Consider the following 27,395-nt stretch of genomic DNA (forward strand, 5'->3'; position numbering starts at 1 on the left):
TACTCGAGAAAACGATCTTATGAGTGTCAGTTGTTTAACTTTTTCTTGGGTCAAGCAAAAATGGCAATTTATGTAAGCAGAAAAAGGAAAATTGAAAAAGATTCTGATACAGATGTAATATTGATTTTTTCAATGCTGGTGAAATCAAGAATTCAAATTGATTTCCATTATTACAATGCAACAAAGAATCTAAGGTTGTTTGAGCAAAGATGGTGCATAAAAGGTGTTCTTTGTCATATATTTAGTAATACTTTGATTTTTAACTCTATATTGTGAGTTTTTGATTCAGCTGTATATGTACTCCTGTGTGAATTAAAACCGATTTGTAATAAAATGTATTTTTAAAATCTCTCTCTCTCTCTCTCTCTCTCTCTCTCTCTCTCTCTCTCTCTCTCTCTCTCTCTCTCTCTCTCTCTCTCTCTCTCTCTCTCTCTCTCTCTCTCTCTCTCTCTCTGTCTCTCTCTCTCTGTCTTTATGTCTCCTTCTCTGCTATGCCATCCACGATCTGAATATGTCAATCCAGGGAGCTTTTGATCTACCTCTGCTTTGTCTGCACTGCACCCTTGTGTGTTCTCCTCACTTACATGTAGACGTCAATCCAGCGCAATAAGGTGTTTCATATGTTTCTACGCCCTACCCCAGCACCCCAGACAGTCAAAGAATGTCTTGAAGGGTCGTCTTATTGTCTTAAAAAAACACAGCTAAGACAGAAGCCTAAAATTCTCGGGACAGCATCAGTTGTCCAAATTTCAATCTTAACCGTTCTATTTCATCAGAAACGATCTTAGAACAGGGCTTTAAGTGTAAAATACCGAACTAACCATCCACGTAGTCCACACACCACATTCGCAGTGTGCACCATGTGATTGAGAGATGACAGGGTCTGATGTACAGAGAGAATGAATATAGATCGGAATAATGAGATTATTAGAGCATGAATGGAGAAAAAATGAGTAGACATTGACAGGTTTATTGATGGATATGTGAAGTGGCTGTACTGTAATTACATGTTCTGCTCTCTCAATCTGTTATGGTCTCTTTCCTGTCCACTTTCTCTTGTTTCCAGTGGAAGAAGGATGTTTATAGTGCTTCTCTTTTTGTCTTTGGGAAACTTCTCTCTCTTTTGAATATGTCTGTTGTTATATTTTACTTTTCCTGTTGTTTCGATCTGATTTTACCCGTATCTCTCCGTCTCTCACTGTATATCATTTCTATTTCTGTTGGTCTGACTCCTTTGTGTGTGATGGCATGGCAATCACCTCTGCAAAATCCTGATTTGGGATTTGCTGTCTTTTTGTGTTTGCATATCTTTGTTATACAAAGTACTTCATTTTGCTGCATGTGTTCATGTCTAGAAATAGACATCTGTAATGCACAAACACCACTGGAATACTTGAAGCTTCAAGTATTATGTGTATGGACAGTGGCCAAAATACATCTAAAACAGAAAATGACTACATTATGGGGACAAAATGTCTCTACAAAGATGGCTTTATTCAAAATCATTGTCCTTGTTGGGACCTTTTTTGGTCTCCATGAGGAAAACTGGCCATAAATCATATAGAATGATAATTTTTTGAAAATGTAAAATTGCAGGAAGTTTTATGAGATGCCGGGTAGGTTTTGGGGTTTGGGTGATGGAGTAGAATATACAGTTTGTACAGTATAATAATCATTGTCTATGGAATATCCCCATAAACATGGAAACTTTGGATACCGATTAGGCCTAGAGAGAGTGGGAGAGGTTAGAGTTTGGCAGCTCTTTTCACTCTGAATCTCTCAGTCTCCCCTGGATGTGCATGGAGCACACTATTGGTGCAGAATTTGTGTCCCTAAAGTTTTCCTGTGAATGGTCTTCTTGGCTATTGGTGTGTGTTTGTCTAGTTTGTTACCATTGTCTTGTCATGTTTGAAACGCTGGACACGGAAAAGGTCAGCAAGGGCTCTGTGTTTTCATTCCTGGTGAAATGATTACAGAGCTCTGCAGTGCCGGACACTTTTTCCCACAGCCTGTAGAAAAAGGAGGGCTGGAGCTCAGCCAGATGGGATTGCTATTAGCAAAGCCATTCTCAGGGAGCCTGTCCACCCAGCGAAAGAGGGAAATCTGGACCCATGACAGAGGGAAAAGTGTTTAAATCTCATGCTGCAATAATGCTAAATTTACACAAAATGGCAGCAGTTGGCAACATGTTGGAGTCTCACCATTTTCCCAGACCAAACTTATGATGAATGTCTTTTTTTGTCTTTTTCTACTTATTTATCAACTGCCACCTCTTCTTTCACATAAAATATCTGATGCATATTCTTCAGTTTCTTATTACATTCATTGTCACAATTTATTTTCTTTTGATATAGAGCAGGCTGGAGACTTACATTTTTCCCTTGTTATTAGATCCTGTTTGGACTCTTGTCCTTGTAACACTGATTCAAAGATTCCTACAGTACTTGCTTTGCAGACATCTAGGATTTCCCAAAAATGTAAGGAGTTGTGAGGATCCCATTAACCCTGTGGAGTGTTTGGAATGCCTAAAATACCCAGAATTCTGTTCTGCTCTCTGTAATGAACTCACTGACAGGAACTTTTTGTTTACTTGAAGAGTTTATGTTATTAACAATTGCTTTAATAACCTAATTTGATAACATAATTTGATATTATTCTTCTGAACAATCAAACAAATTCTGTATAAAGCAACATACATTTTATTTTTTTATTTTTTGTGGTGATCTAACGGCACAAAACGTTTAAGAACATAATTACTCCGATCTATTCTGTTCAATTCTAATCTACACAGGTTTTAAATGGATACTCCACCCAAGTAAATACTATGGAAGTCAATGGTTCACCAGAACAGTTTGGTTCCAATCGTTCTTCAAAATATATTCCTTTGTGTTCAGCAGAAGAAAGAAACTCATACAGGTTTGAAACAACTTGAGGGTGAGTAAATGATGACAGAATTTTCATTTCTGGGTGGAGTATTCAACGCATTCTCATCCTTTAACGTCATATAGAACGCTATATGACAAAACGGCGCTATACTACGCACATGGCACCCGTTATCGTTAATATAACACGTGCTGTGAGGGCTAAGTTTAGGTGTGGGGTAGGGTGTGCGTGTCATATTCACGCTAAAGGATTTATAACGTCTTGGGTTCGCGTGTTATATTAACGATAAAGGGTGCCATGTGCGTAGTATAATGCCGTTTTTTGCATATAGCGTTTTATATGACGTTAAAGGATGAGAATGGGCTGGAGTATCCCTTTAAAACTTTATGTGAAACATATTTTTTGTATGCCCCATTTTTAATCTCACTAGACAATGATTTTTATGAGTTATTTACAAAATTGTTTAAAGGTGCTATACAGTATGTATGTATCTTTTAGTGGCCTCTATCGGTGATGTTTCAGATTGGAACCAATTTTTACAAGAGTGCTCGTGCTCTTGCGAAGTACTCGGTCTCGAACACAAGAGCGAACACTCACGGTACACGGCCGGAGAAAGCATCACACAACATTCTGGAAACTCATGTAAACTCCCACTGCAACCTTACAATAATAGGCTACTTATTTTTATCAGCTTGATGTTGAACTAATGCTCCATGCTCTTACCATGATAACATTACATTTGTGGCGCAAATGTAATGTTGCATAGGGCATAAGGCATTTCACTAACTATTCATGTATCTTTCACAATCAGAAATGTCAACATAGGTTAATGTATAATTTGACAACGAAAACGGTTAGTGAACTAGACTGAAAAATTTCAGTGGTAAGATCGTAGTAAGTAACTTTACTGTACTGAATGTGTCTGGAAATGTGTATTAGCTATAAACAACATGATAGTAGTGGATGAGTGACGTTAGACAGTAAATCTAGTATATGAAATAAAAGTTACATCATAAAGCACCTACTTTTTGTTATCCTGGAACAGTCTTTTGTATTCATTTCATGTCTCATGTATGTTGTAGTTTACCTTGCTACTGGATTTCATTATAGTTTACCATTATTTTAGCATATCTGAAAACTTGTAATTTATCAAAATAAAAATAGCGGAGGTCTCTCCATAATTCAAACGCTCTTTGTCCTAAGTCGATCCGATTCACGTTTGGCCTGACGAGCTTCAGCAGATACATTTTTGTTTTGTTTTTTATATTTATGTGGAGTTTGTGTTGGAGTCTGTGTTGTGCTGGAGGCAGGTCATTTTCTGGTGTTATCAGACTCCATGCCCTTCTCTGCAGTGTCGTCGCATAGACTGTATATAAAAAGGAGAGAGGCTTGGGAGTGCACATGCATGTCGCATCCGATGGATTTCGCAGAAAATCCGACCCAGAGACTTCACATAAAAATAGGAATACTGGCCTTCAGAGCTAATAGCAAAACCTGACAAGTGGATCCTTGTAATATGTGATTAAAAACCCTTCACACACAGGCAATAAAAAGGGATTCATTTTAAACGAAAAGTTCCATATAGCACCTTTAATATATTCTATAGATTGAGTTTTATTGAATGATTGCATTTATTGAATGATGAATCTGTTTCTGCTTTTATATAGCCTGTGACACTGATATGGCAAAAATCTTAACAGCTACAGCTGTATGTGTGTGTGAGAGAGAGAATATGAGATGGCGTATTGATGGGTGTATTTATAGTTAGGCTATTTTGAGAGTTTTCTGAATGAAATAATGTTTTCATGAAGACACTGATAAACTGACTAGATCATGCATCAGTATGTTGATTGTGTGTATGTAAAATGCCCTTGGGTTAGTGGTTAGATCACCACAGTCAGTTAAAGTGGGATTATAGCAGATCTAAAACAGTAGTTAGTGGATATTATAGCACTACTGTGTGTGTATTTGTGTGCGTGTGTGTGTACATGCACTATGTCTGTGGTCGAGCATGTAATCCTCTTTGTTACTGCGACACACAGACCGAGTTTTTATGAGACCTGGCATGCCTCTACTTTTATACGCCTGTGTGTATGGGGCAAAACTCAGCAGATGGTGCGTAATATTGCAGACATCAGGTTTAGAGGTAGACGGCACGTGTGAAAGAGGCATGCATATCCATGTGCGTTAACACACAGTCACATACAATTCTCCACTGATCATGTAGACAGTTGCAGTGTTGTAGCATTATATTGATTTATGTAATGATTTTTGTAGATTATTTGATTGTTCTGTACACTAAAACTAAAAATATATTCTTCAAACATTTTTCTATACCCATTAAATTATGATAAAGTTATTTATGAACGTTTTCTGAACATTCAAAACATCCAGTTGTTTGTATTTTATTTTATTTTTTTAATTACATTTTTCATACATTCCAATATAAATTTGTAAGATGAGAACTTTACTCCCTAATGTTTTGAATGTTCTGAAACAAGTAGTAACATTTAAAAAACGTCTTTACATTTTTCAGAGAAAAAAAAAATCCATGAATGATATATAAATAATGTTTTTGGGCTAACATTTTCAGAACATTATTAAAGACCAGATAACTTTGAACAAACTATGAACTTTACTGCAATAATGTATATTCATAACTGAGAGAACCTTAGCTCAAGTGTTGAGAAAGTTCCCTGTTAGCTGATGAATTGCTCATCACTGTATTCGATTTTGGTGTTGCAATTGTTTATTGTGTGGTTATATGTACTTCTATCTACTTTTTGTTTTTTCCATGATCTTGTCCAAGACTCACTGGTAGAGGAGATACTGTATTTCAACGGGACGTTCCTGGTTAAATCAATCAATCAATCAATCAATCAATCAATCAATCAATCAATCAATCAATCAATCAATCAATCAATCAATAGGGCTCCATTACAGTTTCATGGCACACAGAATATTTTTAAAAGTGAATAATAATAATAACCCATATGAGATGTAACTTATTACCATTAAGTTCAATAATATTTGAATGCTTCATGTGTTAACCCCCCTGCCTGGCAGTATATCATGAGGATCTAGTTAAAGGAAGAGTAAAACAGGTTTTGGCTTCTTTTTCTTCCTTCTCAGAGCTGCTCTCCCTATGTGTAGTCTAGAGGCTTCTGCCCAGGGAGTTCTAATATAGTTGGTAAAAGCTATCCACTAGTGTCCCATTCATCTCAATGGCAGTTGCTTGGCTGGTCTCTTCAGCCTTAAAAATATGTGAATTGGAAGCTGCTTTTGGAAACACTTTTTTGAGCCTGTCAGCTGAGCCATAAATGCCATGTGACTGATTATTCTGGAACTGATGTAATTTTCCAACATGACTTAATGGTGTAGTTTCAGCATCAACCAGACACGACTGACTGCTAGAGATGACCATCCAAACCTTGACCCCTGGTTTGGCCTCTCTTGCCCTGGAGACTGTCTTTGGGCCTTTCTCTTTCCATCCCGTCAGCACTTCTCCTGATAGATGCAGAAACACACTTCCTCTTTTCTCATTCCCATGCATATAGCATACACAGTCTTTCCTGATCTCATCTCAACACCATTCCTCGGTCATTATCTGTGCATCAGGAAACTTGCTATGAAACATCAGTGGGTCACATCCTAGTCATTTAGTCATTTTCTGTCCCTAGAGATTGGGTGAGATTTCCACCAAAATTCTTTATCTCTTGAATGCTTTATAATACTTATAATCATGCTCAGTTGTATCAGGAACTTTGTAATTTCAGGAATGCAATCAAGACAACAAAAAGAAAAACTACCGCACATCAGAGTGGATTCGTGGCTGTGATGTTTCAGGTGGTTTAACCCTTGAGTACATTATTATAACTGTGAGCTCACTTTACAGTCTGCTGGAGTGCAAGAAGTATAATTTATTACAGATTACCAAAGTTTAGGTTTGGTGAACTGTGACCTGTGAAAACATATAGCAAAGATAAATGTTTGACCATCTGACATTGGTTCTGAATATCATTTTTGGCTCAGTACAGCAAAACCTATCTTTGTAATTTGCATTGTTGTGGGAAAGTATAGTGTAAATGATTCATTGAACATACTGCTATTTTGCTTTTTTTATTCATTAATAACAAAAGCCTTGGGATTTCTTAATTTTCTTGCATATTCATATTAATAGCAGCTTCTAAAGTAATTTTACATAATAATAAACAGTCAGAGATATTATTTCCAGGGCGTTTTTAACCTTTCGTCGTTACTGCGGCAAAGGTCCCCCATCAGTAATCAAGCTGCACAAGTGCACATACAATAAAGAATAAATTAAATATTATTAGGGGAAGGAATTTTTTAGAAATATTTTACTGGGGCACACCGGTATTTTACCGGCCTCGTGCCCTAGTAAAAAGGTTCATGTTCAAAGGGAAACTCTGATCTTCCTCTCAAGAACGTCAGCAATTCACACTATCCACATTGATGAAACGTTATTCTTCCTTATCTCCAAAGACTGTGGGAAGGGGTGAAAAAAATAGAAATTTTGGACTGTGCACTATGGCAACAGCTCAAATGAGTGAGCGTTTGTATTGTTTAGTGCTGGTGAGCTCATGTCTTCCGAGTGCTGTTTTTACCGCCTACTGTACATGGATCCGTCAACCATGAGGTCATTTTGTTTCCTGAAATACTTTGGCAAATATCCGAAAGAGCCGGAACAAAAAAAGAAAATGTGAGCAAGTTGGGGTGGATTGATCCAAGAGCAGATTAAAAAAAGTTCAACGGTGGAAAGCCAAAAAATTGGCAGGGGTGAGGTTGTGCTATGAAATTCTTGTTTGGCTAAAACTTCTAGTCTATTTTTTCCCCCCATACCTTTTTATTTTTTTAATGAAAAGGACATCTGGTGTCGGCAGTGGCGTTGGAGTATTTTTAGCCATAGCAGTGTCCTTTGCCAAGAACTTCCCTTTAGAGTAAATATTCCTTCCCCTGTGTCTGCTTCATTCTCCCTTCAACCTCAGGAGGGCTGGGTAAGTGCTTGCTAATCAAACCCAGATCCTGTCATTGGCCCACAGCCCAGCTATTTCCAATCATCCTCCATTACTACACCATAGTTAACAGCTGCGCTGATTGGCCTGCTGGATTTTGTCTTGCACCTCGGGGCCAATCGTCTGTTTCGGTTCACGTTAAAGCAGGTGATCAGAAGCTTTGAAGTGAAAGCCATAAACTAAGCCAACATGCCCGATTATCTGCATTACAGCATAGCTCAAATTGCTACTAGACCAGCTAATGAAAAAGGTTCACCCAGCATTCACCTTAAAAAAAAAAAAAAAAACAATCCAATAACGCCTTTAAATTCTCAATGCTTAGTCCTTTGCTTTGAGTTTCCATCTGGAAAGCATCAAACCCACAGCCTTATGATGGTTTAGAGTTGGAAATTCTTTCTGACGCTGAAGAGTGTTAAGACGTGAGTGGAAGGTTAATATGTTAATGTGAGTTCTCTGTAGTGTTAAAACGAAAAATGTGCACATCAACATTACTGATGTGATCTTGCACACTGAACTGAGCAATTGAGGAGTCTTGTTTGGTTTTGTTCATCTGTCAGGTAAAAGAATATCCAGGTTGAGTTTTTGAAAGTGGTCAATTATGGCGGTTTTCCACTGCATGGTATGGTACGGCACGGTTTGGTACGGTACGCTTTGGTGCTTTTCCACCACATGGTACAGTACGGCTCGGTACAGCTCACTTGTGGCGCCTTTCCACTGCATGGTACGGTACAGTATGGCATGCTTCGGCTCGCTTTAAATTGTACCCCCTCTGTTGAGGTTCCAAGCGTACCGTACTGATACTAAAATGTTGTGAACACACTGCACATCACTGATTGGTCAGAGTCAGACAGAATCGTCACTACCAGCATCACTGTATTTGCGAGACATCAAACATTGCTAGATTTAAATGGCCAGTAACAGCCACCGCTGAAGCACCTGTTTTAAAACTTTAAAACTTAAATCGTTGTCAGTGGACAAAGTGCAGATGTTCCTCTCGCTGGTTGCCAAGGAGCGGATAAACGTTAACGGTCAGACTATAATCCCACCCACTTACAGTAGTAGCGGTACTAACTAACTGTGAGCTAAAGCGAACCGTGCTGAGCCGAGTCGTACCGCGCAGTGGAAAAGCAAGGTGAGTCAAACCGTGCTGTGCCGAGCCGAACCGTACCGAGCCGTAGCGAGCCATGCCAGCAGTGGAAAAGCGCCATTAGGGTGTTGGGCCTGGGCCTGGAAAGACGGTGTTAATTTGCATTGAGCTGGTGCGATATAAATGGAGTCTGTGACAGATGCTGAATGAGGCTTCTTCATGTCTAAAAAGAGGCCTGGTCAGGAAGATCAGAAGGTTGCAAGAGGAGCAACATACTGACCTAGTGTTGTGTGGTAATGAATGACCAGAGGGCCTGGCTGATCTGGATCTATGCTTCTAACTTTGGGGACGGAAAGTTTCACGTCTCGATTAGATGGCACATGATTGGTGCTTTAATGTCTCTGAGGGATGGTTGGCCTCAATCAGAGGGACATTGAGGCCTGGAGACCTACTTTCTTTCCCTCTTAATTAGACTTTTTTTTTAACTGCTGATGTGTGTTAATGGACAGTATGGCTTGATAGAGGATTGGAGACACTTGGCTCCTCTCAGATATGAACTTACCTTGCTATTGTGGGGCTTCTGCTAGATACAGATTTTCTCCTGGGCCTGAAAGAATATGGATTTTTGATATTTTTGGAATCTCACTTACATTTGGGATTCTCAACAGAGTATATCCAAGCAAACGGCAGTAAGATGATTGAGTACTGTGCATTAAATGCTCTTGCGCTATGTATGTAGAAAAGAGCTTTGTGGTTTTGCGTTCAGGGATCTGTTAACCCAGCTGTGCATAAGATACTTCGCTTAGCTGTTGCTTAAATGGGAATTATGAGACAGATGTTTGTCATGAGTTAACTTTTCTTACCTTTTGTGATGGATGCCAGCCCAAACCCCGCCCCCTTTTCATTTTTTGGTTGAGAAGTTCAGGTCTGGACTGATCCATTGAGGAGTAATTATAGTCGGGCCAATCAAATTGCCAGGGCGGGCTTTATACGATGATGAACAGATGATCTGCAGTTACGTAATCATTACGTAATCAAAGAGCGCTTGGGTTGAACTGGTTTCCCTAAAACATGACTGCAGCTGGAGAATTGTAATTTATAGATTCCGCTATCACGTCTGTTAAAATAAATCGACAGCGCATTAATTTTAAAAGACGAACAGAGACCTACAATCAAGGCATTTGTCAGTTGGAAAGATGTGTTTGCAGCCTTCCTACGGGATTCAGCAATTTATCAGCTGGCTCCGATGGTCGCTAAAAAGATGGGATGTAATGAAAACCCTGTGGTCATTGTGGTTTGTCCTTTTATTGCACTCATGTAAGACCTAGTAAAATAAGCAACACTCATTATTTTCCTACTTCTTCCAGTGTGCGTGCAGTGAAGTTCTGTTTTTTTTTTTTTCGAATACAAAATTATATAAAGAACCAAGGCAAATGTATTATTTCTACAGTGCGTAAAAATATGAAATGAAAGGCTCAACACAGTTTAACAAAAAATAAATACAAAATTTGAAATCATATCTTACATTAACTTAGGGTTAAAAGCATTTGAGTCCTGTTGACAACTATGCGTAGCTCAACATATGTCACTTACTGTGTTGCTCTGATTGGTTGTAGGTCTATCCAATTGAGTGCAGAGTTGTTGTTTTTTCCTGGTTTGGTTAAGACACGTTTCATAATCAAAGCCCTATGAAGCTGTATAAGACTCACATTCTGACTAGAATACGAGTATGACGAAGTCAGGCTAGAGAAAAACGGGTTCTCGAATGAGAAACTATTTTGGCAGGACTTGGTTCATTGGGAATAGATTAGATTGTTGCTGTCCACAAATATTGCTGTGATCTCATGTGTGTGACTGGTTGTCTTTACTGTCTCTTTTAATCAATTTTATGCATCAAAAACACAACGCTAACAGAGTTATTTTTAATGCATCAGTTTAAGTAAGATTATAGCTGGTGCAACCCTTAACTGGTATAAGTGTTCTCTGAGGATAAGTGTGACCCCTTCCAAATGTGTCAGATGTTCTACCTCACAGTCATTAAAATATGAGGGCAGCATTATCCAGAGAGACAGCCTATCTATGTCCCTGCAGGTCAGCCCACTGTCTGAATTAATATGTCAGTCAATAAAAAATGTCAGTCAATGCAAAATGTTGAATACTTCCAATACATTATTGAAGGTGGTGGTGAACATTTAGGATGATCAGTTTTAGATGTTCCAGATCTCACTCTCTGATCCTTAATGTGCTACAGTTGTCATGCAGAATGACTTGAGTGGTGAGATCTGAGTGAGCATGACCTGGTGTTGACTGTGATGTGAGGTATGGTTCACCACTGTAGTGCATAACTAGTGTATCACTGCCCAGATAATGTAATGCAAAGTGACACACACACACTCTGACTCAGTGTAGCACCTCACCTGACCTTACGATTCACTCTCTACAGGAATTGAGCTCAGCCAGTGGCCACTGCACTGCCACACTACCTATGCATGTGTGTGTGTTTTATGTGCCACAGCAAAATATATAACATGCCACTGACTTCCATGTTAATTAATAGCATTAATAATCCATTAATTTTTTTTTTTTTTTTGCATTGATTTGTACTTAGACTTTACACATTACATTCACTCTGGTGTTTTTAGAAATTTAAATATAACAATTATGATGATCTCTCTCTCTTTTGCGTCCACATTCCCAATCCAGCACCATTGGGTTACTGATTGTGAATGATTATCAATCCAAATTGGGTCAAATCGTCCCAGCTTCCTTACCCTTGTTTTTATGCATGTACTCCCCCTTTTATTTATTTGTTGAAATTCATGCGGTGTCAGGTTTGACATATAATTCAATGCCAGTGATTCTCTAAGCTGCTCTTTCTGAGTATCTCAGTCTAATCAGAAGCAGTTTTTGGGGCAAAAGCTCTGAGGTACAGACGCATGCTGAGAGGGGAATCAAGGCTTGCATGAATTATGCTTTTTCATGTGCTGCTGCAGTCATCGTTTGTTGTCTTTCTCTTTCTTCCTGCTAGCTTTTCTTTGCATCAGCATGCACCCTCAAACAGCACAGTACTGCTGTTTAATTGTATGTAGTGTATAGTGTATTCATGCCTCTTTATAATAACTGCACGAGTGTCTGTGCCAAACAAGACTTTTCTATGATGTGGAGACAATATAGCTTTTCTTGTTTTGAGTATTTAGGGACATTTCTTTTTAAAGTCACAATGTAGAAGTAGATAATTTGTCCTGTATTGTGACATACTGTACATCTGAGTGAAATGTATTTTTGAAAAAAAAAAAAGAAAAAGTTACATTAACATTTAAATATAATTTTAATTCATTTTTTTTTCAAATAAAACAACTTTCATTTCTGTAACTTTTTTTAGTTTCACTTTTGTTTCTCTTCAGCAATAATCTTCTTTAAAATGAGATCAAACTTAAGTATGTGCTCCAATGCATTCAGGATTTACAACAGTTTAAGTTGGATATTTCATTTCTATACTCCGAAAGTGGTTAACAGATTATAAATGCATCATAATTATAATTTACCATACATATAATTTACTTCACCTAAAAATACAAAATAGTAAAAAAAAAAAAAAAACATTAGCGAACTAAAATATTGTACATTATTTTTAACAAAATTTCATTTGCAGGCAGCAAGCAGCACAGAGAATAAATGTCTACTTTATTTTGAGTACTGGAATTTCTTTTTTTTTTTTGTATTTTCTTATATATTTTATGTAATGAGGGCTCTCGAGATGTCCACGAATGTCTGATGAAAAGGGACACAGACTGTTGGGAACTAGACCAGCTTTATACTGTAAACATTTAAACAAAGAAGCCCCCACTATACTCCATTTGATCTTTAGGACCCAGTTCTTCATAATCTATAGTTCTTAATGTGGCCTGTATTTGAGTCCTTACTGGCATCTCTACATTAACTCATACTGTGTATAGTATACCATGCTTATGTCTTCCATAATCAAACAGATTCACTTATAATCTGCAAATGATGATCATCCGATCGTGCTCAGTTAAAATTACTATAAGGAAGCCCCTTTAGAATTTTCTCATATATGAGTTGAATAAAGTATTAGTGTTCATGCAGTTGCATAACAGTGAAACCTTGAGTATGTCTGCATTATATGAATTGTGCATAGAAGAAAATTAGCAGGCAAAAATCCTTGAGCAGATTTAATGTCTCCTGTTGCTATGGCAAAGCATGAAGGGCATAAAGCCATAGGAGCAAGGCAAAGGAAACACTTTCGTATGACGTATTTGCATGAAGTGGAAATGATAATAGCACTATTGCCTCATTGAGGTTAATTGATAGTCCATGAAAAATGGGCTTGATGTAATTTATAAGCTCAATTCTCCCTCACTGAATGATTAAATGGATTTGAGGGTCTAATAATAACACTAATGTAAAATAAAGGTCATTTGTTACCTTTCTAAGTACTGGAATTGTTGTGTAAATGATCGTTATGATAAAGCTAGTTTAATGTTAGAATCCCTGTGTGTCACTATCTGTTGTTATGATTTAGATACATATTAAAGCACCTGTGTTATTACTGATTATTGGCAGAAAAGGTTTGGTCTGGTGAATTGAGAGCAGGAATGTTCTGGAGAGGTGAGGGCTGGTCTGTGTGGGGGTTTGAGGCCCTGCAGTCTGAAGTCTCTCTGACAGTCTTTCATGTTCAGCAGCTCAACAGGGAGTCATGAGGCAACATGTGCCACACGTCATCAGCTCTCGTGACGGAGAAAAAAGGGATGTCTGAATTACTTCTAGGAAAGGGGTCGTGTGGGGTTTGGTGAGTAGTGAGAAAATTGACAGGTGGGAGAGAGGGAGAGGAGGGGGTGGAGAAAGATGTGAAATAAAATCACTTTTAATGCATATTCTAATATTTTCATAGTCCATATACTATGGTACAGTGATTATATTTCATTACGTTTTTTTTTTATACTGTACATTATAATGTTGTGAAGCAAACATTCACTGTAGTATCTTTTAGTGTTTCATTTTTCATTTAGGTTGACAGAATAGTATAGAAGTTTATCATACTTTTTTTTTTTTTACTGTGCAATGTCGGTTATGCATTTATCGGTTATTGGCCATAACATGGAAATATTTTTCAATTTATTTTATTTGTATCAGCCAGAATATTAATATTTAAGTTTATTCTAGTGATTTTATTTGGCACTTTTAACCTGATCTCGTTAGAAAATTTTACTATTTTACGTTTTGGAGAATTGGTGGCAAATTTGAATTAATTTTCATGAAAGCATGAAGGTCCTAAATTAAACCCTCAGAAACTAGACCGTACAAAAACTTACAAATAAGATCTTAGGAATTCATACAAATTCTCTAAAATGTTAAAGTAATGTAAATTGCAAATTGCATGAGAGAGTGTTGGCTCTTTTGTTAAAAAAAATAACTTTTTTTATTTAATGTAATTATATAGTGGACATTTCCAAAATTGACAAAACTTTCAAAACACAATTTAACATAATTTAAAAGAAGGCAATAGAGTAGCAATAGAATAGATGCCTGGCGAGCAGCACTCCCTGTCATGGCAGTAACTGTCCCATCATTCTGCACAGACTAAATGATTTTTGGACCACTCACTGGCCTGTATGTCCTGAGACCTGTACTGCTACATGTCTCACCCATCATCTGATTCTCTAGAAAAAGTAAAGATACTGGACAGTAGAAGCTCCCCAACTGCCCATAGAGAGAGTGAAAACAATAATCACAGTACTTGAATATTAGCAGAGCCATTACATGTTTCTGTTTGCATTCATTTACTGTATATGGCTAAGTACCTGTACATCTGCTGTTTTTATTGCCTCTTCTATGTTACTGGTGCTCAACTACTTTGGAAGACCTAGATTTCAAACCAGTTCTGTACCAATATTGTTTATTGTACAAAAAAAGACATGTAAAAAATATTAACAGGAGTGAAATAGGCTGAATGTTTTACGTGAATGTTTTATAAGGGCCCGGCTTGTTTGCGTTGACTTAATTCTGCTCACCTACTAAGTTGTTAATATTTTGCTAATATTTAGGTTTTTTTTTAGCTATATATACATCACTGTTCTGTGTTCATCTTTATGCTAGTTTTTTTTCTTTATGGGTTGAGAGATGGCAAGTTTATTGTTTGGTTGTTTGCCAAGTAAATGGCCCTCTTTATCCAGTTACTCTATTCAATTAAGTTCGGAAGCCACAGAAGCAATTCACAACAGGCAGATCTCATCCATTTGTCTCAGATGTAAAATGATGGTAGATGATCATACAGTACACGCTGACACAGAAACACACACACACACACACACACACACACACACACACACACACACAGAGATATTATGTGGTCACCAGTATGATGTAGGGATGCATCGGAATTGGTAACAGGAAACCCGGAAGTCCGTAGTGGAAGCTAATCGACAACTGACTGAGGTTGATCCGAAGGTTACTTAATGCCCACAAAGTTACTTGCGCTTGATACTTGCATTTCAGATTGTTAAAATAGGGCTCATAGCGTTCGTACATCTCACTAAGTTACTCTACCCTGCCAGTATACAAAGATAGATGAAAGTGACATTATGTTAGCCAACCATTCAGAAACGTCCTGTTCAAGCCTTAATTGTCGAACTTCATTGCGGCCGTCATCTTGTTTCGGGTCCGACTCCGGTTCAAATTGATACGGTTGCACAGATGTGTCCTCAGAATCTCCCGCTGCCATTCGCTCTATATCTCTAAATATACCCTCAACTGTTGTCAAGGCAACACTCCACGTGCATTGTGTCAAAACGCCCGCAGAACAGAGGGGCAGAGTGAACGAAGATCATTATCATTTAAAGACATAGGCGCTGAAACGGTGCTGTTTTTGATAAAGTTAGTGTTTTCTTACAATACTAACAAGAATTTTTAATTAAAGTATATTACAAACTTTTCATTTAGAGACTAAACAATCGAATAAACTTGTATGAAAATGGTATTGTATGACACCTTTATATTTTTGTGAATATATTGATACATGGACTCTTTAAAAGAACAGTATTTATAACATTATAAATGTCTTTACTGTCACTGTTGATCAGTTAAATTCAATAATAAAAGTAAATTTAAAATAATAAAGTAGGAATTCTGTATCTGCAAATGACCTTTATGGTGCCCATATTGTATGCAAGCCTATGAGACATTACATTTATATTGATTTATTCATTGTATTGACAATGTTATTATATTGTGAATATTAGACTTAGTGAAATACAGTCATTCAGTCATGAGGAAGATGATGAATTTATTCACTCTTTTACAACAGTCCACCAGTTTGTTAACGCTTTCCGCTCATCTTTCCCCAGGATGGTCGTTTTCACATTGTGGTGACTAAATGTCATGAGAAAAATCAATATGTGGGGGCTAGTGTGGCAGTGCGGGTCTTAGCGATGAGGCTAACAGTAAACACAGGCTGCTGTAACAGATGGAAGCGACAGCGCTGTGTGAATACTGCCACTCTGTACAGATTACTGCGGTAATAACAGTACACTGCTTCGGAGCACATGCTGAGCTGGACATTCTCAAGTGGCCATCACATTTCAGTTTGATATTTTCTCAGAAAGGTTTGCAAGAGACACTCACTCGGAAAACTGAGCATGCACCAGGAGAACTTGTATCATTAGCCAGATGTTTGCTGTCTCCCTTTACGTTAAAGTAGCGATAAAAGTAGCATCAGATCTTATATAGCGTATTTTGACGTACATTGAAGTTATCGAAAAAGAAAAAAAAAATAGAGCGGGGACTTGGTTCTATCAAAATCCTTTTAGGCAAGTCCTGCCACTCGGCCGCCGTCTTGGCAACGCCTCCGGGCAGCTATTTCGGACTAACAAGACCAGGCTCCTATCTAAATGAATGGGCAGAGAGTCAGAACTGCACTTTTACTGGTCACCGGGACATAAAAACAGCTTTTATAGAAACAGCAGTAAAATATGATAAAAATCGCTAAATAAGTTTGATGACTTTACCCCAAAATATGGTTTAAAATACCCTTTTCCCCACAGGTTATATGTTTTCAACGCATGTGCAAGGGTTCTCGTCTCTGCTGTTTTAGTAGGGGCGGGACATGTGCATACAACTGCCATCTATGCCGTTACGGGTTTTCCCTATATAGTTGTATTGAGCATTTAGGAATGTCTCTATAGAAAGTGGCATGTCTCTATATAAATTGTCTCTGGTTCTATCCATTGGTTGTTGATAGGATGAAGGCAGATTTGAATCTTAACTTGCAGATGATTGGTGCAGAGTTCAAGCAAACTAAATGATTGGAGAAATCGGTTACAAACATACAAACAAACATTAAAGAACGTCTTATTTTAGAAGCAATTAAAATGTGCAACCTCACTTGGTTCTTTCTACTCTCACGCTTGTTCCCGGTTTTTGTCTTTCGTAATGTTTTCTCACTATCTTAAGGTATGGTGGTACTTTGACATTAGACACTGTATCATCTCACTCTGCTGTGTGTTTGTGGGATGGATTAATGAATGGTTGCTGGGTAGAACAGGAGGCATGAGGCAGGAATGTGTTAATTATGAATGGAGCTTCTCTCGTGGCTTACGGGAGGCTCTCATTGGAGAAACAATGTTTGTATGCATGTGTGCCCTGTGTGTGTGTGTGTGTGTGTGTGTGTATTGGCACACATGCATGTTTAACTCAATGCACTCAGCCGAAATTCTGTGTCAGTGAACACCGTACTGCTCTCGTAAAATGGCAATAGATTGTTGGCAAAACAGTAGATAATAAATAATGACAATGCAAGTCAAAGGCATGTCAAAGGTCGTTGTGATTTTACCAATACCCAATCCTACCCCAAAACATAGTCTTAAATTAACCCTATTCCTACCCCTAAACTTAACCATACTCATAACTTGGTTGGTGTAAATGGTGTAGAAACCCCTAAACCTTGTTGTAAGCCAAAACCTGACTTAAAGGTATAGCGGAGGATTTTCTTTTACCGGGTGGGTAGTCTATACTATTGGTCCACTTAAGTGTCAATCATTCTGGTGATATGTTTACGTAAGGCCGTCGTAGGCTACGTGCTCATCCCTATGTAGTTTTCACTTTCAGGTGTATTATGTCGGAGTTACGGTTTCAGCCATTCCTTTGAAAATGGCTGAGGGTCGAAAGAGAAAAAATGTTTACTAAGTGTATGATAAGAAGAGAAAGGCCGCAGAATATAGAAACAAGACCAGAGAGATTTTGGGTGAATATCACACACTGGCGTGCGCTAAAAGCACAGGTTGGGCTTCTCACTGATGCCGCAGTCGCGAAGATTCTACCAGACAGGTAAAGTTTGTCACTCTATTTGGAGAAATCCATTTAAAATCACTAGTAAAAGTTAATGCAAGCTACAATGCTAGCCCTGGCACGAGTCATGCACCGCATAGACACGGTAAACATCTCAATTTGTCTAAAGTAGCCTTTTGTCCAAAATGGTAAATGGTATCACGCTGAAATATTCTAAAATCTTGTGTGTTTATTATTACACAAATGCAACAAGCTACTTCTCCATATGCAACTATGTATAAAAATAACGTATTAACAATGAGAGCTATGTATGTTGCTATGTAACGTAATTGCGATTTGCAAAATAGTTTCCTCAGAACGTATTTCGTGTGATACAGGGTTGCACATATCATGTCTTGAGTCCTCGGTCACTCAATCGATCAGTATAATAAGTAAATAAAACACGGAAGGGCATTTGACATGTTGTCTTTTTTCTGAATGTTTTTTAGTTAGTTTAGAATTTGCAACATAATTGTGCAAGGCGTATAGACGTTCCCTAGCTCTCGGGAGCAAGAGTGTTGTGTTGTTTGTGCATGTGCATTTTTTTAAAAAATTGGAGAGGGCGGGTCTTCTCTAAAATTCGGAAAGATCCTCCGCTATACCTTTAACTTGACTTAACTAAACTAAACTTAACTGATAACCTATCCTTCCAACTGATTGGTTGATTGGAATGTTGTTCCCGGATCAATAAGGATGTTGATCCAGTACTTGTTCGAAAAATCTGTCAAACATTCTCATCAATGTCTCAAATTATTATCATATTTGTCAAGACACTAAGTACAAATGTCTGACATTTCAATATTAACAAATTCTTTCAAAACCAAACAATCTGATTCAGATTTATTTTATATCTGTAAACACTCAATTGTCAACAATTCAATTCAAGCCTCGTTTATGTCTTTATATCTCCTCAAATTGTAGGAGAAACATCTGAGACAGTGTGAATACTTAAGAATATAAATGAGAACCAAATTAGGCTCTCGAGATATGAGCAATTAAAATAATAAAATTACTTAAAATTACAGGTGGTGATTTATTTAACAGATATGCTGAAATAAATACCAGTGAGATATAAATAGGCCTATATCATTTTCCAACACAGTCTCATGAAGATGCGTATCTATACCACGAGTGTCATTTCTCGTGGCATTTATACGCCAAAAGTGTTTTTTTCGTGTATATGGTACGCACTAAAAAACCCTGGGTTAGGTTTAGGGGGGTGGGGAGTTCGTGCGTATTATACGCAAAAAAGTGTGTATCATATGTACGCGAAAATCGCGTGCCATATACACGCAAAAACTGTTTTTGCCGTATAAATGCCACGAGAAATGACATTCGTGCCATAGATACGAACTTTCATGAGATCGGGCTGCATTTTCCATAAATGGTAAAAAAAAATAGATTGCTCTTAAACCCAATGTTTAAGGCATAGTTTTTACCTTTTAAGGGCCATGGTTGATATGTTAGGGTTTGTGCCTGTTTGGCAGGCCTAGATTAACCCTGTAAAGCCTAGATTACTGAACTTCTCTAATCTGGTTGAATCTCATTCATCTGGTGGTACTGGAGATCTGAGGTCAGCACAGACCAGGATTTCATGGTGGAATGTAGGTTTTCATCACCCTGAGAATAAGCTGAAAAGACTCATTTGGAGAATAATTCGCCGCAGCCACCCCGGTAACAGAGAAACATATAGGCTACCTTTAATGTTTATTGATATGATGACATGACATTGAGTTAGATTGTTAGTCAAATTTCAACTTGTCATCTTCAAAAGTGTCTTCTTTCTTTTTTTGTATTGTGCTGTGACAGTCATATGAAATACAGTGTTTTTATATTGTAAATAAAGAATTGTATCCTATTTTGAAGGTCATGGTACAGTTAAATCTAAAGGGTTGTTGTGGTTCCAGGCAACACTTACAAACTTCTTAGTTTAAAAATTCAGTTTGACATTTTAAACACTTCAGGAAAATTATAGCTGTCCAGGCCACCTTCTTTGGAAGAAAGCACACTGCCTCTTATAAACAGGGTCAGGATTTTCCAAAGGGTTTTTTTTTTTCTTTTTTTTTTACAACCTGCTACTAAAAATAGCCTAGTTTATACTATGGCTACAGGTTACACACGCACTTTGAGGAATTTGATAAATTAAACCACTCTATTTGGACTTCAGTAAGCATACATGCTTACATTACTGGTCTATGTTAATCTGGTCTATATTATGTTAACTACATTGGTCTAACATAGACATACTGGTCTATGTTATGTTATGTTAACTACATTACTGTTCTATGTTAATCCAGTAGTATGTTCCTGCACAACCCCAGTTCTAGGACCCTAGTTTTTTTTTTTTTTTTTTTTTTTTTTTTTATTATTATTACAGCGCCACCTATCAAACTGGATTATATCCACAAGTTTCCGAGGGGCGCTCCTGTAAAAAATAAAGTGGGTGAAACTTCCGGTGACGCGGCGGAAGTAGCATTCCAATGGTATTTTGTGTGTTAGTTAGCGAAGAGGCTAGCTGTTTTTCGGATAATTATTTTACTATTTAAAGACGCAAATCTTTATGAGAGATGTCGTTACGGAGCTCAGGGACAACATGTGCTGTTCACGGTTGTATGTATAACCGGACTAAACTAGTTCAGTGGCTTAAACGTGATTGTTTTGAACATAAGCTGAAAACGAAATCACAGTGATCCTGCCAGAGCCCGTCTCTGATCCTGCCAACGACTGTAGTTTCCATCACCTCCCAAAAGACGACGAATCTTCCTGTGTACATTTGTTTAAATTCTTAATATTCTATAAACTCTATCAGCATGTGTTTGGCTGTTCGCTACTGATGTTACACCTAAACTCAGGATCAAAGCCTGTGTTGACAGAATACCAAATGTGCCAGTTAATGTATTCCAGTAGCACATTCATTTATAATTTTGAATAAACTCCAGAGCACAATGACTAAGTGTGTATTTTTTATTTTAATTGTTTGTCAGCTCACACAACTGTCTGTCACCATGCCTTGATAAGTATTGATTATTAATAATGTTATTATAATACTCCCAATCAATTACTGCAGAGGGTAAAGGTACTGTTATTTCACCCTTTTTAATTTCGTTGTGGTTGTGTTCCCACATCGTTAGCTAGTTTGGATCGCTATAACTTGAATGACTGTCAACTGTTGAATGAACGAGTATCAAGCATGTCAAGTCGCGCTTTGTTTACTTCCAACCGGAAGTCGCGCCCACTTCTTCTGACGCAAGGCCTCATGGGGCGTAGGAAACTTGTGAATAGCGGCGGCTACGGTTTCAAGACTGCAGCTCTAGGATCCAGGTGGTTTAGTTACATTGTATCAAGATCCACCTATTAGCTTAAGTCTTGTTAGAAAAAAAGAAACCTTGCTTAGCAATACTGTAAACATTTTTTTTCATATGAAAATATCAAAATTCTCACAATCCACATATACTGAAAATCGTGCATTTATTAGCTTCTTGTTTCAAGGTCAAGTTCAAAGTTTATTTCTGGGGGCTTCCGGTATGCGACGGAACGAGATGGACGTGTGAAACGTGAGCTCCGTAAAGTCAGGCGATTAAAACCCCTTGAATTCAGAGAATATTATCCAAGTTTAGGTAAAAGACTGGAATATGAGTGGGGGTAAAACAAGAAACCAAAAGATGACTGGAAAAGCGGAACAAGAGGGACGCAAAGGAGGTGAAGCGAATACACCCGAGGCAAACAATGCTAACATAAACGCACACAGCAGTGCCTCGACTTCTCAAAGTTTATTTCTATAGCACCTTTTAACAACACAAATGTTGACCAAAGTGCTTTACAGAAACATCAAAGGTACACATACAGTTAAGAATAGCATATAAAAAAAAAAATCAAACTACGTAGACCTAATGAATAGAATTTTTATAATAAGTACAAATTTTAAACATAGCGTCTAGCGACTCTCACAAGATCTGCAACCTCTTAGTATTTCATAGATGCAAAAAGTATAGTTAAGAGAATTTTCCAATTTAATAAACTTGAGAAAAAAGGTAGGTTTTAATTTGAACGGTGAAACGGTGATATGTTAGGGTTTGTGCCTGTTTGGCAGGCCTAGATTAACCCTGTAAGGCCTAGATTACCGAACTTCTCTAATCTGGTTGAATCTCATTCATCTGGTGGTATCACACTATCAGAGTTACTCTGAAACACTCCACCTCCCTCAGCTCCATCTGCCTAGATCTGCTACGGGATTTATGTATGTTTATTTATGCAGCAGCAGCATATATCTTACAAATAACAATGGCAGCAGCGTGCCCGTGTATTTATTAGCTCTAGCAAGGCCATACTTGCTTAGAATTGCTACATGCTATTCTAAGAGTTGTCATACATTAAGTATTTTAATGTCTTGAATTTGAAATGCTAGTGATTAAAGTGCAGCGTATAAAAGTACAGTAATTTCAGTGTTGTTCTGACAGGTTTTCTTTCACTTGTGCATCCTGTAGGTGCCACCAGGGATATCGGATCAGCGCTGACCCGCATGTGTATGAGGCATCGCAGCATTGAGGCGAAACTACGCCATTTTACTAAGTACGACCGCACTCCTCCTGTTAACTACTTCCTAGTGTATGTGTTATAGTTCAGAAGTCTATATACAATACAAATATACTTAATACTGCATATGATTCTACACAACATAAGAACATACTAGAGCACAAACAAGGGCAAAAGTAATTGCTATACATTTCATATGGAAATCATATATGAAACTGAACAGTGTTATCTATGCATCATTATGACAAGTCACCTGGAGTACTGGACTCTCATTGGTTTATTGGGGCATTACATGGTCCATTTTTCTAACATTAATTACAACCCAAATCAGTAAATCAATCAATATTTTGTGTCTGTTTTATTTTGTGTTTTGTTTTGCACACTATAATCGCAGACTCACTCTCAAAATCTAATGACACTGGCATGGCAAGAGAACACAAAAACTCACACTTCATTAGTGGACATCTGCAGACAATTCCCTCTGACTGTCCAATGAATGGTAGCCTCAAACTCTAAGCCACACTGTAAATCAACGTTTTCATTTTGCATGATCAGAACCTGCCACCGATTTGATGATATTTCCTATTAAATGTTTATATCCCTCTGTAACTGAATGAGAACCTCTGACTCAGCTATGAATGGTTGAAAACCATTTTCTCTCCATTGCTCTCAGTGCTTTGATGGAGAGCCTGATCACTCCTCTACAAGACCGCATTGAAGACTGGAAGAAGACCGCAAATCAACTGGACAAGGACCATGCCAAAGGTGACTAAGCACTTGATTTTGTCTATATGTACACTGTGTCAGTTCTTAAAAAGTAAGCAACACATTCATTTTCACATACTTCTATTTTCACAGAGTACAAACGGTCTCGTCATGAAATAAAGAAAAAATCTTCAGACACCATGAAATTACAGAAAAAAGCCAGGAAAGGTAACACACCTTGTTTTCACTAAGAACTTTTCAGCAGGACAAAAAAAATTGGTCAATTTATTCTGTGAAATATTGTCATAGTAGCACCCACCAATGACACACTAGCATACCAGTGTTTTAATATCAGTGAACCTGATGGAGCAGATAAATATTACATAACTTTGCCCTATTACAAAGCAGAAATGTGTTGGGAATAACTCAAGGACATTTCCTCAAGGTCAAAACTTGCTGTTTTATTTGACGTTCAGAACAACCAGCTGATTGGAGGCCATCAGCGTTCACTGTGTTTTTAGTGGCTGTAATGGTCGATGATGGACAGATGAATCTTGGTGCTGTTGTTAAAGCCGCATAGACTGCATAGAGTGCACAATGTGAATGCGCTTGGTGAAAATACTGATCCTTTTATATCAGGCAAACAATCCTCTGTAATGTAAGCAACCCCCTCTGCCGGCTGAAATGCAGAAGTGCAACTCTCACCTCATTTGCTAAGCAGTTCGTGTTCATATCCCAGCAGCCAATAATTTCTGCTTTTGAAGATAGGATGACAATCCTGTGTTACTAGGAAGAGTCCGGTGTTAAAGGAAAAGCTCCCTTTTATTCTTTTTATTCTTTTTTCTCTTATTACAAGTCTGGAATCTCATTCCTTCTAAGACCAGACTACCTCTTTGATTTTCTTTTGGATCCATTGCACATTAAATCGTACATTTTTGGCTCGTTTTTGATTAATTTGGCTGTGGTGGTTGGCTTTTCTGAAACAATTTGGCCGTGAAATGAGCTGAATTGCTTCCTAATACTAACCCTAACACAGTGCTCTCCCTCCTCTCTTTCTCTGTATCTCTTTCTCTCTGTTCTTTGGATTCCCACCCGCGTTGTGTTCTCTCTCTCTTTCATCTACTCTCCCTCTATAGAGCTACAGGGTAAGTATGTTTTTCCACGCAAAGCTGTGGCTCACTTAGATTCTTCTCACTCTTTTCTCTGCATGGCCCTTTAACCCGGCCTCAACTTGAAAAAGACCCCAACACGTCTGCAGACAGCTTCTGTGGTTGTCGGATTTAACACCCACATGACATTTTGGCTTGACAACTTACAAGTGATTTCTCCCGTTATAACAGCTAAGGGTTTGCTTAGTGCATGATTTTGCTGATACCGTCCCAGCATGCAAGCTGCTTGTGTTCCTGGAAGCAGTTCTTCTGCGGCTAACTGACTTTGCTTCCTCAGCAAAGGTCACGACCATCTCTAACAATCTAGTCTGCATGAGTTAACCTTTTAACTTCCTCTGGGAGGTTCAATGTGTTTCATTAAGAGTAGAAGATGTTCGATCGCAGAGTTCAGAGGTGTCTGTCTCCGTCTGTTGTGTAGGTGCTAGTCGGAGTAGTTCTGTGTTCGCATTACGTCTGTATTGTTGGAGGCTGGAAAAGAGAATGATCATCATGTTCTAATGCTGTATTCCCTCTTGTGTCACTTTTTTTTTTTCTTCTGATTGTTCTTTACAATCTTTTCATTTTTCCATTTGACCTTTTTTGTCTGATACTTTGGCCATTTTCATTCGGTCCATTCTCCACCTTGTTTCATCCCTCTCCCTGTCTTCCTTCCCTTTTTTTCTGTTATGCTCTCTGTCACCCCCTTTAGGCCGGGGGGACCTTCAGCCTCAGCTGGACAGCGCCATGCAGGATGTGAATGACATGTACCTGCTGATGGAGGAGACCGAGAAGCAGGCAGTGCGGCGAGCTCTAGTGGAGGAGAGAGGACGCTTCTGTACCTTCATCGGCTTCCTGCAGCCTGTAGTGGTACTGCCCATCTCAACCCCACTTACATCAACTGTATACCTGCTCCATTTATTAACTCTTTCCCTGCCATTGACAGAATTTTCTGTCATTTACGAGACAATGCTTCCCCAGCCATTGATTTCTTGCTCTGGAAAATCTCCAAATCAAAACACAGACAAAAAAGGCGCAGAAACAATCAATAAAAGCATTTCTTAGTGGCTGGTGACTTTTTTTTAAATGCTGACAGGGAAAGAGTTAAGAGGCCATGTGATTTTAGATTTGACAGCACTTTTAATCTCATTCTCAGTTGACTTTGTTTTGAGGAAATAACTATATATGGACATTTATTAAAGCAAAAGACAGGCGGAAAAATAATGAAGTTAATGAAGTTTACTTTTCTTTTTATTGTGAATGCAGTAAAATTTTAACAAAGCAGGTATCGTTTAAAAGAATTTAACTGGTGTCAAGTGTTCCCATGTACATCACCGTTCAAAAGGTTTGGGTCGGTAAGATGTTTAAATGTTTTTAATGTTTTAGAAAAAAACTGCAACAACTCGAGGCACAAATGCCCAGTCGGAGGTCGCCCAGGCCTCTGTTAAAGCAAGCTCTTTGTACATGGCCCCTCAGTCGGTGAGGGTTTGGCAGCAGGCCAGAGTGATCTGTTGTCACCCAGGGCATGCTGCTCTGCCACAGTCACCTCGGGACTTGATCATGAAGCTAGTGCTGAAGTGGTCATTATATGGAGGAAGCCAAGTGGCTGTGTCTGCCATATGCCCCAGTAGCCTCTGAAAGTTCTATCAGTGGGACCCTTTCTCACTTTTACATAACACCAGCCAAACGCACTCTCCTCTTGAAGAGAAATGTTGGGCCGAGTCCTTCTCCAAACTGAGAAAGAGATACTCAATCCGTGGGTGAGATTACTCTCTCCCAGTTGACCTGAAGACCCAACTGGCTATGGAGCACACAAAGGGTAGGACCCTGTTCTGATACTTCGAACCCTCACACGTAAGACACAGGATGGCCTGTGGTGCGGAAGGTAGAGGTCTGAAGTACATGTCAGACAGGAACAAGGTGCGAGGGCTTAACCGGGGACCAGAGCAAAACACAGAGTCCAGCGGGCGGTCAGGGCGAAACACAGAGTCCAGCGGGCGGTCAGGGCGGTGATGCCCTCTCAGGACCAGACACCGGCTCGGCAGTATCTTGGTTTTATTCTAGTCAAAAAATGTATATAACATATTGAATCAACCTTAATAATACCAACAAAGCTCATTTTTATTGACTCAATTTGGTAAAAAATAACACTTGATTGCAGGCTACTACATTTTTGATCTATGAACTATTTGTTCTTCTCCTTTGTGTAATTGTCAGAATGGAGAGATTGCCATGTTGGGAGAGATCACTCATCTCCAGGCCATTATTGATGACCTCACCGTGTTAACCACAGACCCCCACAAACTGCCCCCAGCCAGCGAGCAGGTGCACATACTCCTTATACACTTCAGTCATCATGAAGCATGTGCAGTGCTTTAAAGAAACACAACATAGTAAGACCATTCATATTTCATTTGTGTGTATCTCTGTAACTTTCTCTCAGGTAATAAAAGACCTTAAGGGTTCTGATTACTCTTGGTCGTACCAGACTCCCCCCTCCTCTCCCAGCAGCTCCGGATCCAGGAAAAGCAGCATGTGCAGGTAAGAGCAAGAGTGATGAAGAAATAAAGAGAGACATGTAAAATCTTTATTTCTGCTTATTAGCCTTTTATCTCCTGGATAGGTTTGTTGCTTGTGCTGTGAACTATGTTGCTTGGCTTTTCATTG

The 27,395-nt window shown here is 38.5% G+C and overlaps 1 protein-coding gene across 6 annotated transcripts in view; it reads left to right on the top strand.

Annotated features, from left to right (window-relative positions):
- The window catches only part of mtss2b (MTSS I-BAR domain containing 2b), a 71,634-nt gene that overhangs the window by 31,864 nt on the left and 12,375 nt on the right, over window positions 1–27,395 (top strand). For 3 of the 6 annotated variants that reach the window (XM_089129357.1, XM_039657917.2, XM_039657933.2), the window contains exons 4-10: window positions 22,830–22,914; window positions 23,552–23,643; window positions 23,737–23,811; window positions 24,720–24,728; window positions 25,441–25,598; window positions 26,946–27,053; window positions 27,172–27,269. In XM_089129357.1, the coding sequence (XP_088985483.1) occupies window positions 22,830–22,914; window positions 23,552–23,643; window positions 23,737–23,811; window positions 24,720–24,728; window positions 25,441–25,598; window positions 26,946–27,053; window positions 27,172–27,269 (625 nt within the window). The remainder of the gene's footprint in view (window positions 1–22,829; window positions 22,915–23,551; window positions 23,644–23,736; window positions 23,812–24,719; window positions 24,729–25,440; window positions 25,599–26,945; window positions 27,054–27,171; window positions 27,270–27,395) is intronic. The other 3 variants (XM_089129358.1, XM_039657925.2, XM_039657942.2) reach the window with 1 other exon arrangement.

Source organism: Pimephales promelas, chromosome 1 (genome assembly GCF_988280905.1).
Source record: "Pimephales promelas chromosome 1, fPimPro1.hap1.1, whole genome shotgun sequence".
Lineage (NCBI taxonomy): Eukaryota > Metazoa > Chordata > Actinopteri > Cypriniformes > Leuciscidae > Pimephales > Pimephales promelas.